Genomic DNA, 14,649 nt, shown 5'->3' on the forward strand with positions numbered 1-14,649 from the left:
TCAAGTGTCAAATGTACGTAAAGGAATGAATAGTATGTTGAGGTTACTTAATTGTTTTTGTTCGTTACTTGGTTTGGAGATGTCTTATTTGTTGGTATTCTTCAATGATAACAAAAATTACTACATTTTAAATAACTGAATATATTTTTTTTGGACTTATAATTTTTGTTTGGAATTGAAAATGGCTGAGATAAACATTTTGTCTAACCTAAAAGATGATATTTTCTCTGTTGTTGAAGGCAAGTATTAGTATACTCATTTATTTTTCTAAAGATATAATCATTTTAGATAAATCCCTTTTAAGACGCTGACTCAAGTGTCTACTTTGTCGCAGACGGACAAACCTTTATCATCAAGCCTAACTTCAATATTCATGTTAAGGGCCTATATCGGTTTTGAGGTGTTAGATGGACAGTGCACTTGCCTATAAAAAGTTTCATTCCTCTATTGGCTGACCGATTTGAAGTATTTTGAAGGAACCTTAGGGGAGACTTTAATAAGCGGCCTACACTTGTTATTCGATTGCTATTATCGAACAATTCAATGTATTATCTAACTTGGGTATGTAAAAATCGTACACAAAAATTTATAATAAATTACTGTAACATGAAGAATATCTTACATTACAATTTGAATTACACAAATTTTAAAACAACATTACAAAACAACAAAACCAACTATGGCCTAGACTTAGATATCAAAGACACCTTACAATATTTATAACTTACCCAGCTTGATATCAATAAGTAACCGCTTTTGTGAAATGGAAGAAAGAATTTTCCCCATGTGTTACTGGGAGCCAAACCCATGTTGAAGCTACTTAAACAAATCTCGTCACTTGTGAGAAATATCGTACACGTTTTCCTCATATTCATCGCCATTTTCAAAGTCTCAAAATATTAGTTACTTCTTGTAGTTTATTGTTTACATTAAAATTACTATAACTATTAAGTTGAAATCATATGATAAGTTAATAAATTGTAATATCAAATTATCCTTCAGATAAAAACAATCGGTAATCGTCATATTAACGGCCGGAGCGGCAAAATACGACTTTCGCGTTAATAACTTCGGAATCGTCGTATAGGACAAAAAAATATAAGGTTTGATGGGGAAATGAGAAATAACAAAGTTCTAGAACACAAAAAATGGAACAACTGTTCACGCGCGGAGCAATATTTCCATGTTGAGCGTCATGTGACCTTTTGTGACCATGATTGAACCTCGTGATGAGTCATCGGATGTGGCGCCATCTTGCAAATGTAAATGAAAAATAATACTGAAATGAGCAGAATTTTGATCCAAATGAACAATGTTTTTCTTAATTTAGAGCTACAAATTAATTAGTTGTTATCGAGTTGAGACAAATGCCTCCAGCCATCAGCGCAGGGAAGCAGCAAAGGTCAATGAAAGAAAAACATCCCTCGAGATAGTACCTATCAGTAAAATATCAAATTCTAGAGGGGCTAATCAGAAATATAAATTGAATTGTAATGCAAAGGACATTAATAGAGAACACTTACCATTAGTGTTGTTCCACAGAATGTGCAGAAACGCCAAACTCCAACAAAATATAGTGTTGGCTTCAAATGCAAACAACGTGGTTACCAAACAAAAATATGTCTCTAAGTGCGTTCTTAAAAAAGAACCTGCCCGGGCCAATTTTAAAAAGTTACAACATTTTAATTTTGTACAACTTTTACCAATTTTTCTGTCGCAATGAAACATCAAAGCCTTCCGGTTTAAAAGCAATACGCAACCGCACAACAAACAAATACACTGATTAAAAATTCCATGTTCTATTAAAAAATAAATAATTTCGTTTCGGTCGAAACGTAAACTCTTGACATGCCCGACAAAACACTCCGACACACCAATTCATTACGGTTGGTGACTCGATCCAAACTACAGTACACGATATCTAGTGAAGAACTGATTTCTGCCCCGACGCTATCAGTCCCAGCCGCAGATACTATTTACAGATATCCAGACACAGCACACAAACAGAACATTAAGAACTCAACTATTTATGTATATATCCTCTAAACTCATGTTATTTGTCATTTGCACCCCCTAAAACCATATATATTTTTTGATCAGGAGGATGAGCAGAAAGCGTTGATAACGTCAAATTCGTGATTTGCCAGGTCGGCCTTTAATCTTATAATTTCCAAACAGTCTAACCACTTGATATAGCTCACTTGAACAACTGATTATTTGGTTGTTTTTATTGAATGGTTCGATATATTATGCAATTTCGATATGTAAAAATTGTACACAATAGGAGTTATAATAAATTACTATAACAAGAAGAACCTCGTAAATTACAATTTTAAAAACATACATTTAACTATCATTACAAAACAACAATACCAACTATGGCCTAGTCTTAGATATCAAAGAAACCTTACAATATTTATAACTTGCTCATTTTGATATCAATGAGTAACCGCTTTTGTGAAATAGAGGAAAGAATTCTCCCCATGTGTTTACTGGGAGCCAAACCCATGTTGAAGCTACTTAACCCTGTAAGTGGCAAGCGCCATCACAGCCATCGCTTCACATTTAAGGCCGTTGCTCCGCAACCGTCCATTATTTTTAGGCCTAGTTTGAACTATAGTATTCTCCATGAAATTTCCTATACATATCATATAGTATAGAGTGTATTCATGTTACTAATGTTTGCTGGTCTAAATGATTCCGACGGTTTTCATTTGACCTGGCGGCAGACGAGAGAACAGCTGTCTACTCGTCTCGTCACTGTTTTGTTTGGCGACTTTGCGTACTCTTATTGTCAGTATATTATTGTTTATCGCGTTTGTGTTACCGGTAAATGTTTAGGTTATTCGTTCGTCATGGAAAATGTTGGGGTACTTTGGGATTATACCGACTACACCAGTATGCACACCTTAAAAAGAGACTGCAACAGTAATGAGTGATAGAGTTTTTTTTCCCCTTAATATCAGTTGGAGATGATGTTTGTGATTTTTCACTATTGTAACATTATTTCACAAATCTTAATACTTATTTATTATTCCACTGCATAATCACTACTTTCTGTAATTTAATTAGTTGTTATTTATTTTGTTGATGTTATATTTAAGTTGCATGAAAATATTGTGAAATTATTGTATATTGGCGGATGCCGTTGAAATAATAATAAATAAATAAATAAATGAGGAACACAAACAAATAAATTTATAGAAAAAAAACATTATAGAACGAAAAAGCAACTCTTCAATTACAAACTTACAATGATTATTAATTGTTAATGGGTTTCCTGTGACGCCCAGAAAGCAGCAATATCAAGGATGAGTGAGTCTAGTGGATTTCCGCCTTCAGCAGCAACTGCCGACCGCAACGCATATTTTAGATGTAGGCAACTAGTCATGATCTTGTAAAAAACGAATGGCCCCCTCTTCGCTCCTGGGTAAATCCCAAATTCTCATTGTGTCACCCATCACTAATCTATTACACACACAGTAAAACACGGAAGTACAACAAAGCGACGCACTCGACAGACACTTGGGCACGAAAAGTACAAGAATGCGGCACACCAGCTGAACGGGCGGCGAGAATCTGTAGTCACGTTATCTACTAGATCGCTCGACTTTGACCTCTGTCTGAGGAAGGGGAGGGGTTTGCGATAAGACAATTCCTGTTTTATATTTACGAAATATACTGTGCTATGACAAACTAAGCCACTATTATACTATTATAGGCCCTACACTACTGGGAGGAAAAGACAAGCCCCTTCTAGTGACTCGGGAGTAAAAAAAACCAGTTTATACATAGATTTAGTTTTTCCCATCTAACTTTTTTGTTCTTGTAAATATAAAAAAATGTATAATAAGTAATTTGTTTAGAATAAAATTGTGTATATTCTGTGAATTTGACATTATTTTGTAGCTCCAGTAGTTTCAAAGTGACGGACAGTAGAACTTAAAAATTATTTTTTCTAAAAAAATTTTTTACACATCTACAATGATATTAATCTGAAAATAATGGTAAGGCACCAAATATTATATTTATTCTTGTTCTATAGTTCATAAGGAAAACAAAAATATATAACGTTGCTAGGTTATCACTTAGATAATATTTTCTAAAAATAAGTTTAACGATCACGGCAATTTGCTCAAAAACGGCCTGCTACTGACAAACAAACAACAAATCTCGTCACTTGTGAGAAATATCGTACACGTTTTCCTCATGTTCATCGCCATTTTCAAAGACTTAAAATATTAGTTATTTTTTGCTGTTTAATGTTTACATTAAAATTACTATAACTCAATAAGTTGAAATCATATACTAAGTTAAATAAATTGTAATATCGAATTATTCCTTCGGATAAAAACATGGAACCATTCGATTAAAACAACCGAATGAGTGTAGGCCGCTTATTAAAGTCTACTTATAAACACCCCAGGTTTTTACCTGGATTTGATTTGATAGATCTCAAGTGATGTTTTCCGTATTGGAAAATATGTAATCACCAAATCTACACATCAAACTAATTCCCAATTCATAGTTGAGAGTGACCGAGCATTTATTTAGACTATCTGAGAATGCATCTCGGTCCTCACACCAAGGATGCAGAATATATATTAGACCACTTGAATTTTCCACAGAGCACAATGTTTTATTGTTAAATTTCCCTGGTACACATATTTTTTAAGACCATTATTTTTTTATATAATTTAACTTATAAACAGAAGTAGGCTTTTTAAAATGTTTATACTTTAAAAAGTTAGGCTATGAAGTTATTTATATTATATTTTATTTAGAAACATTAATTGATAGTAATAACAGTTTTACCAATAACTAGCAGTTGCCCACTGCTTTGCTTGCAATTTTGTAGGATTTGCACGTGTAGGAGCAATTCCAGTTCAAGTAATTTATATTTCCAATGGCAATGTTAATTTTGCTTCTTGCCACAATCAAGAATATATGTTGATAAGTGTATGGCTATTGTAATTAACTTTGTCGTAATATTTTTGTACCATAGTTGATTTTGTCTTGTTTCCCTGATAAATTATATATATATATATATACTATATATATATATATAACTGATGCTTTTGGGTAGTTTTATGTGTGGTTTTTTGTTGTCCTGCTATTTTTGTATTATCTAAGATTTTTTTCTTTTAAATTTCCTGAGTTGACTAAAATTTGTGAGAAACTCTCACATGATCGGCCCTATTCTGCAGCCATGTGTTACACCTAGGATAGTGAATCTAACCTTATAATCGTATATGTCAATTATAACACATTGTAATAATATTATAAATGCAAAAGTGCCTTTGTTTGTTTTGCTTTTATGCATAAACTATTAAACCGATTATACTGAAATTTTACATGGACATTCTTATAATCCCTGGGATGAAAATAGGCCTATTAATATTTCAAGAATCCCTCCGGATTATGTCCCTCTGGTTTTAAAAGTATCAAAAAGTCCCATCTTGGTGTCTAAAGATGTGAAATATTAATTGAAAGAGTCTGTCAAATGTAATCAACTGTTCTGTGAAAACATAGTTTTATGACAGCACTATTGTGTTATCTTAGTTGTTTTTGTTAAAAGTAGGCTTATAAGAGATGTGTTTGTGTATATATTTTCTACATCGGGTAAAAGGCAAAATCAGTTATGGAACAAAAAATACTTAGACCGGAATAAATTACAATGGCCATAAATGTACACTTTTTTTACATATTTTCTCGATCGTGACAAGAAGGTAACTTCAATGTTAACGGAAATATGATTCACACGATCCAGAAGTGCTCATACAGGTGCAAAACCTACGAAATTGCATGCGAAGCCGCTGGTAACTGTTAGTCTAAAATTGTAAACAATGTCTAGTTTCCTACTCTGAAACCGATACCATCATTTCATATCAAATTAGTAATAGTCTTTGTTCCAAGACAATTTACTGTTTCAATCTGTTCCAGGTTATTTTTAGATATTATAATTTTTACCTTACCGCATTAATGGTTTTACCTTTTGGGAGAAAATTAATCAGGAAAACACCTTTCCGATCCCAAAAGACAGTGCACATAATTTTTTGTGCAGACATTGTCGTCAAGATTTTTGTTTCCTCGGGGATTGACGGGCCCAAGTTTCATCACCTGTTACAATTTTGTTTAAAAAATCCTTACCATCATCACTGTACCGTGTGAGAAAAGTCAAAGCACTACCAAGTCTCTTGGTTTTGTGCACGTCTGTGAGCATTTTTGGAACCCATTGAGAACACAGCTTGTGATAACCAAAGTGGTCCGTAACAATTGCATTGTCATAGTGAAACGACCGTTCTCTTGGATTTTGTTGTCAACTGCCCTTACCAGATCATCGGTGACGAGAGAAGGCTGACGGCTCTGATTCTCATCATGCACATTTGTTTGACCGCCATTGAACATTCTAACCCACTTTCTCACTATTCCTTCACTCATCACATCTTCCCCGTAAACATTTCGAAGTTAACAATAAATTTTAGCCGGTTTCACATTCTTTGCATTCAAAAATCTTATTACAGAACAAATCTCACAATAATTGTCTTAAACATTATAAACGTTCAGAGAAAACTGAAAACACTACGTAGAACAACTAAAATGGTGTGAGTTGATAGTATAAAACACATCTTGTTTAACAAATGTATTCAACATTGGCATTGAGACACAACTTAATGTTGTTATAAATCAATAAAATGTTTGTTGGCTATGTTAGTGATAAGGACCAGGGTTTTGTGGTTTTAAAATATATAGATCACTCCCTATTATTCTGTTCCAAATTGAGTGGTCATGGAGACTTAGTTGCAGTTTCCAGTCACCAGTTTTAGCCTCATGGTTTGGAGCCAGCAATATTGTGGTTTTGTTGCTGTCTATTTTCCTCTTCAGTTATTTATTATTTGTTGGATGTCTACATTGTATTCAGTTTCTTTATAATAACAGATGTGGATTTTGAGTTATCATGGAGCTCCTTTAGACCTGTTTTTTTGTAATTTTTGTACAAAAATATAGCTAGCTTTTAACCCATTATTTAAAATACAATTTTACCGTCTGCATATATGTATGAATTATTATTATTATTATTGAGATTAAGTTTGATTAGGATATATTAGAATAATTAATGGTGAACTAAAACCCTTTTTTTGGAAATTAATTGTAATTAATTAATTTCTTGATTTAAGCATTTCTAATCTTAAGGGAAATCACTCATTTAAAATGTATAGAAAAACAACCCAAACAGATTTTTTAATACCATCATCCTCTAACACAAATTAGCAGCATTTCACTCAATGATAAACAGAATGTTAAATATACCGAGTGATAAGAATAAAACAAAAGAAATGAGAATCATAAAATATCTAGCTGTCAAGAATGGATATGTGTATGTGTGTGTGTGTGTGTGTGTGTGTGTGTGTGCGTGCGTGCGTGCGTGCGTGCGTGCGTGTGTGTGTGCGTACCTTTTAATACTAAAATAAATAAAAATCTGTTCGAAAAACCTTTCAAAATTCAAAATTTTCTATCAGTTACTAAACATGAAATAATACATTCAAACTTATTGAAAACAAATTAAACCAAGAAGGTGACAAACAAGAATTATACAAACAATGTGGAGTATATAAAATTAACTGTAGTGACTGTGAAAGTTATTATATTGGACAAACTGGCTGAAATTTTAATAAAAGGTTTAAAGAACATATACAAGCTTTGAAAACAAATAACATGTCTACAATAAAATCAAATTTCGCAGAACATTTATTAGAAACTGTGCATAGCTACAAAAATATTGAAAAGAACGTGGAAATTTTGGATATTGAAAGGAAAGGAGAAAAGTTAAACATCAAAGAAGAATTACATATTTATCTAAATTATAACAAAGATCCTCACAACATATTAAATAGTAACCTAAAAAATTAGATAAATCCTATCTTTGAGAAAGTATTAAACACGGAATACTAATCAAAATTACAACTGTTTCATATAAATTTAACATCTGTTTAAATGGTACACATGTGTATATTTAGTTGTGTATTTATTTATTTTATAGTTAGAGGTTAATGTACACACTGAAGATGGTTTATACCGAAACACGTGTATGAAATAAAATTAAAATTAATTATCAAAAAAAGGGTTTTAGTTCACTATTAATTATTCTAACATAAAGATGACCCTATAATGTGGAGTAAGTAATAACATTTTATATATATATATATATAATATATATATATATATATATATATATATATATATATATATATACACACACACACATCATCAATGTTAGTTGTAGTATCTAAATTTAAAATTTATCTTTAATTATTTAGAGTTGTAATGCACAATATATGGGTACTGTAAAATTAATTTTTGAGTAATTAAATTGAAACACATGTTACTTGTAAAATAGCACTTGCCATGCAAAGAGTAAATAAATTATATTTCTCTAAAAAGTATAAAATAACTTATTTAGAAGTTTAATATTAATAAAACAATATTAAAACCTTTTATTTACCTAATTTTGTAAAGTACCTGATCAAGACAACCTTGCTGTTGAGTTGTCACTAAATAAAACGTGTTTAAATATTAGTTTTATTTATAAAAATAACCAGTAAAGATCTGTCTATGTGTATTTTTGTTGCTCCAGATGATCAAATCAGTGACTTGAGAGTAATTGGACAAGAAGAAAATGGTCTGCTCATTTTTGCGTGGATTGAAGAAGAAAATTCAAAAGAAACTCAAGTCATAGGCACATATGATCGCCTTAACAAGCAAGTCCATGTAAGTATATTGCCTTTGTGTAAATTTCGCTCATATCCTATCATCAGTTATATTCATGTGATAACGATTTATAATTTGAAAAGTTAATGTCTTACCTGTGTAATATTTCAGACAGTTACTATATGAATTTAGTAAATACCGATTTTTTATGTTTTCCTGGGTTATATCAGTTATTTAACGGACCTAATTTGTTGGTTGTTTTGAATGCTACCATAACCTCATTTCTTGCTACATTCTTCTTTCTCTTCTATTTTTATTATTTTTTTGTTTTTATTTTTAGTGATTAGTTTATCAGTCATTGAGCTTTTAAACTTGTTATTAATAGCAAACTTGTTATATGTTTAAACCTATGGTAACTGTTACATCCAAAAGTGCTAGCCAGTTTTACCCAAAAATGTAGGGGATTAGAAAATATTGTAAAATATTTATATGAAGTAATATTTTTATAATTTTGTTTTGTTCATCATAAAAGGGAGAATATATCAAAACCCTTTGGCCAAATGTAATACCAACAGTCTTTTAAAATAAAACATTTTGTCATGTATAAAATTAAGTTTTATGTAAAATACTGCCATATACATTTCTATAAGTTTCTTTGTAACAATCATTTAATAACAGACATAATTAATAAAAAGTAGAAAATTAATAAATATACTTGTAAAATAAAGAAAAGAAATAAAAATTACACTATTACTGGTGGTCCAAATGTATGAAAAGATTATTATACGTAGAAAAGAACTATAACAATATTTTTGAAAATATGTAATTACATTTATATAAAAAAATCATATAAACAGAACATAATATGTTTATATTGATAGGGTTACTAAATGTTACACACAAAAATGGTTTCTACCATACTGTAACGTTTTAATATAATATTACAGTGTGTTACATGAATTGCATAGTCATAGACAGTGATCCCCATACTTTCAGTAAATTATTGAGCTGAAAGCATGTATAAAGTGAAATTATATATATATATATATATATATATATATATATATATATATATATACAGAGTGTAACAAAACTCTACACAAACTTTAGAATATTGTTCCATAGACCAAGAGGAGCTAGAAACTAAGTGTAACCCATGAACTATCTCTTTTGTTTATCATCTGTTTGTTTGTACGTGTTTTTTAGTTTTTGTTTTATGTTTCGGACCAGTGAAAATATAGAACTTAACTTAGACAGTATTATTTTTTCAGTTTAAAATCATAAGAACATTTTAATATTATATTATCATATCACGTTTCAAGATGGGTGGTGGATAGTTCAAGTTTTTAAACCCTAATACCGCAAAAAGCTAATATAAGTATGAGAATTTTTAAAGAATAATAAAAGTTGTTCAATCTAATTACTACAAACATTTTGACGTTTAAAACATAAAAGTCGCCCAAGAAATAATGTAGATGTAATCTTTTAACTGATGTAATGCAGGTCAGTGTTTTCATTGTTTACACTTTTATAACATCATTAACTATGCTGGAAGTTAATTTAGTCATTATACATGTATTATTAAGACCTTTTCAATGAAACACACAATAATCATGCTTATATTTAAGAACCCCCACGACTCACAAAATGTCTCTTTGAGAAGATGAAGAATCATCAGTGTTATGGTACATAAAAGTAGTTTGTCACTTGAACTTTCACAACACGTAAAGCATTAAAACATTATCAAGCTATCACTTATTTTAAAACCCAGTAAAATAAATAAATATATTTAAATTCTTGTTTCAGGTTCTACATAAATTGCAATATAACAGAAGCTGTAGTGTTATTCAAGCAACTGTTAATTTTGCAAAATCTATTCTTGGTAAGTAAATATTCTTTTTAAACTGCAGTAATTTCTTGCTTAAGAAATTTTAGTGTCCATACAACTTAACATAACGATTATTGAACCTAGATTAATCTTTAACTAGATTAAAGTAATATATCTAATTAATTTTGAACATCAAAACAATGTAAAAAAATTGCAGATATGTACATCTACAGTGTTAATCTATAAAAATCGTTACCTAGACATCATTGTGATGATTGCTTGTGTTTTATAGTTTATGTGACTAAAACATCAATGGAAGATGATGAGAACAAAACAGATACACCGACCTTCGAGTACCAGGCCTTCATTCATACCCTAGCTGATGGTGTAACTCACACTAAGTCTCTAGAGATCCAAAAACCACAGCAAATCATGGCTCAGTTTCTCTTCAAGAAAAAACCGAATAGGCAAGAAAAACTGCTTGTGTTCATTCACCAAGATTGTAAGTTCATCTTTGTTTTAATATGTTGATTCGTGTAGACTGGAAGTGTGTGTGTGTGTGTGTGTGTGTGTGTGTGTGTGTGTGTGTGCGTGCGTGCGTAAGCGCCATAAAGGAATGATTCTGCTTAGAAAATAACTCTGCTTGTTTATAATTTGTCTCAACCTGCACCAATTCTTTTATAAAATAATAAATTGTACAAACTGTACTAAAACGGCATAGTGGAATCTCAAGTATTGGTTGAAAATATTCCAGAATAAAACTTGTAACAAATACCAAGAGATTTTGCTGTAATGTTAACATAATTTTATTCCGATATTGTAAAATGAGTTATATGAGTATAAATTAAAATTAAAATGAAATGAAAAATCCTTTATTTATACAGGCAAAGTTAAGGCCGCATGGTCCTTTCTTACACTTAACCTGCGACAACGTAAAATTTGAAACATTAAATAAATATTTCTTTAAGAATAAAACAAAAAATAATAATGATAATAAAATAAAGAAATAATTACATTTAAACGATGTGGTGAAATTAATATAATATTTTAACGTGTTGTAATTAAAATTTAACACATTAATAAATTAACTACTTCTGTTATTCTTAAAACATATAAAATAAAATAATACTTTTAATAAATTAAAGTATTTATTGCTAATGAATCCTAACTTTTATCACACACAATCTCACATTCATCACTCTGCCAGTGTCACGCCCACAGCATCATACTCAGTATCAACTCTGATATGAAATTGCACAAAATACAAAACTAAACAATATAAAAACAGTTAAATTAATTTAAAATTAAAAAAATTATTTTTACTATTTAATAATGCATGTTATACAATCCATGCAAACTAGTAGGAAACTATGGTTCTATTCTATAATCATATAAGTTTTCCTTAATCAAATATCAATAGAAACATAGCATTAGCAAACATTTTATTGATATTTAACAGCATTAAGTTCTATTATCAATGTTAATTGAATACAAACATTTTTTAAGTTACATGTTTACTCCAAATATATATTGGGGGGAAAAACATTTAATTTAAATTAGTATTACCTTGGAGATATCCAAACAATTGAAAGTAAATTTTTTTAAATTTATAAATTGTATTAAATTTTTAATTTAGTTATTTACAGTATATAATTTTATGTTCTATAAATTCATCTGCTGTGTAAAATGCCCTAGACATCAACACTTTGTTCTGGTTTCTTTTGAATGATTTTTCATTTGTTTCTAATTTAATATATTCTGAGAGTTTGTTATAAAATCTTTTTTCTGCATGTGACGAAAGGTTTCTAAATTAAATTAGTCAGTGTTGCTGAGGTCTTGGGATTTAATTACATCGTGAATTGTGATAGTGGCCATCTTTCCCCTCAAATGATTTACATTAATTTTGAATACAATGTTTCTAAAATTTATAAACAATGTAAGATCAGAAGTTATAATTCTTTAAAACCAGATTTCTCTTAAAACAGTGAAGAAACAAGGAATATATATTTTCCAAATTCCATGGCTATTTCTGTGTTGTACAAATATTTTAGTTTTAAAATTTGTTGCAAGTGTCTCAAAACAAGTTAGGATCTGTTTTTCTGGGTCAATTACTTTTCTATACAAATTCAAAACAGAAGTAATTTTAATAAGCTGAATATTCTTAAGGACTTGAAAGTTCTTAAAATCACATCATTGTTTTTCTGTCTGTCAATCCAAGCAATAACTTGTGATAGAAAGGTTGTAGAGGCTTGAAAACTTGGTAAGTTCTTCCTGGTCCAAGGAAAAACAAAATTTTGGGGTCAAGAGGTTAAAATTAAATGTAAAAATAAAACTATCAAATTTACATTTGTCTTGTGGCTAACCACAATGAAAATTTCAGAATAAACTAATTTATAAACAAACCGAGTTCAATCATGTGGCGTTTTACATTTTATCCTGTGATATAATACATGATGCGATGAAGTTACTTTGTTCCAATTATTAGTAAGACTTTGATTATGTTCTGTCAAGTCCTTGTTTCGTTGTTGTATCGGTTTATTTAAAGTTACAGTTATATATGAACTAGTTTAGTGAGAAAATCTATTCTAGATCAATTATTGCTTTAAGCACCATTTAAGTACTGTTAGTTTAAGTAAAACTAATTGTTTATACAAGGTAACTTAAACAAAGAGAAAGTCAGATATAAAGTAAGTTGGTTATAAGGAAAAAAATAATAATACTGAAATCACTGTGTACACTAATATATACTGATATACATTATTATATAAAATAAAAACATTGGGTAAAAATAACAATAATAACTAATAATTTTATAAATAAAAACATCTATGAAAAATAGATTTTTAAAAATTATTTATTCTTGCCATTACATTGTCCTTCTGTCTTTAATCATTTTTTTGGAATTCCAATCACATTTTTACCCTATATAACAATAGTATACTCACTACTCATGTTCACAAAATAATAGGATATAATAATTTGAAACTGCACTGATGTGTCAACAGATTTTGAATATGTTTAACATCTACTCAATGATTCCATTACGGTTTGTAGTTAAAATGTTTTTAAACTAGCAATTCTTGACCTAAACAAATATCACAACCATTCTCGAGTTCTGCCCAGTTTGTTAGAAAACAATACGTTGTGTATACTGTATCAAGCCAAAAAATACAATTTATCAATGTAATTTCTTTTCTGTTTTTGATGTATGGTACTTTTATTAATATGTAAATTAGGATAGTAACTCAGATAAACCGAGACTCTATACTGCAGTATAGTAATTGTTATTGTATATATGTTTTGGCATCTATAAAAATAACTTACTAAAAAACTGTTTGGTATTTCGTACATATCATTGTAATATCAGTATTATCAGACTATTGATATAAAAGTAAATCAGTATATATTAGAAAGTATATTCATTTTTTCTTTATTTATAGTAGATCTTTTATATTCATAGATGACATTGGAAAATAACTAATATTACAACATCTCTGCAAAACAGCTTTATATTCATTATAACACTCAGATTGGATTGATCTAACCTATTAATTGTATGATAATGCTTTAATATTTTTAATATCTTTAATTTCAAAACATTAATATTTTTTCTTTAACTGCTATTTTTCTAATATTGATGTAAAATATGTATTATTTACAATTATTTGAAAAGGGGTAAGTTATTTAATAAAATTACCAAGTCCTACAAACAATTCTGTTGTGCAATCAAATAAATAATTTTTTTTGAACATTTTTTTCACTTAATACTCATATAAGTGGTACTTATATGCCAGTAAATATTATGTGAATATGAAAATTGCAAAATAAGGGTGTGTTATTAATGTAAAATTTTCTTTTAATGTATTATTGTCTGTACATTATATTTTGCTGTATTATATACTAACTAAACACATGTTTTTAGGCTTAACCATTTGTCAAGCATGGGCAGATTTAAGGAATATAGACAAGGATATCAGTCTGAGTTATTTATTTACCTATTTTTATGGGCAAAGTGGAGTGGTTGTTCTTTGTTGCCTCTAATTTGGAGGTTGGAAATCAGTATATCAACTCAAGCCCTAAAACTTAAACATGGTTTTCAGTCACAAAACACA

At 29.6% G+C, this 14,649-nt stretch overlaps 1 protein-coding gene across 1 annotated transcript in view; it reads left to right on the forward strand.

Annotated features, from left to right (window-relative positions):
* LOC124354722 (protein pigeon) overlaps nucleotides 1-14,649 on the forward strand; it is a 56,659-nt gene continuing 42,010 nt past the window's right edge. Inside the window, exons 1-4 of the mRNA XM_046805379.1 lie at nucleotides 1-239; nucleotides 8,636-8,769; nucleotides 10,516-10,591; nucleotides 10,830-11,039. Coding sequence (XP_046661335.1) covers nucleotides 182-239; nucleotides 8,636-8,769; nucleotides 10,516-10,591; nucleotides 10,830-11,039 — 478 coding nt within the window. The 5' untranslated portion in view covers nucleotides 1-181. The remainder of the gene's footprint in view (nucleotides 240-8,635; nucleotides 8,770-10,515; nucleotides 10,592-10,829; nucleotides 11,040-14,649) is intronic.

This window comes from Homalodisca vitripennis, chromosome 2, assembly GCF_021130785.1.
Source record: "Homalodisca vitripennis isolate AUS2020 chromosome 2, UT_GWSS_2.1, whole genome shotgun sequence".
NCBI lineage: Eukaryota > Metazoa > Arthropoda > Insecta > Hemiptera > Cicadellidae > Homalodisca > Homalodisca vitripennis.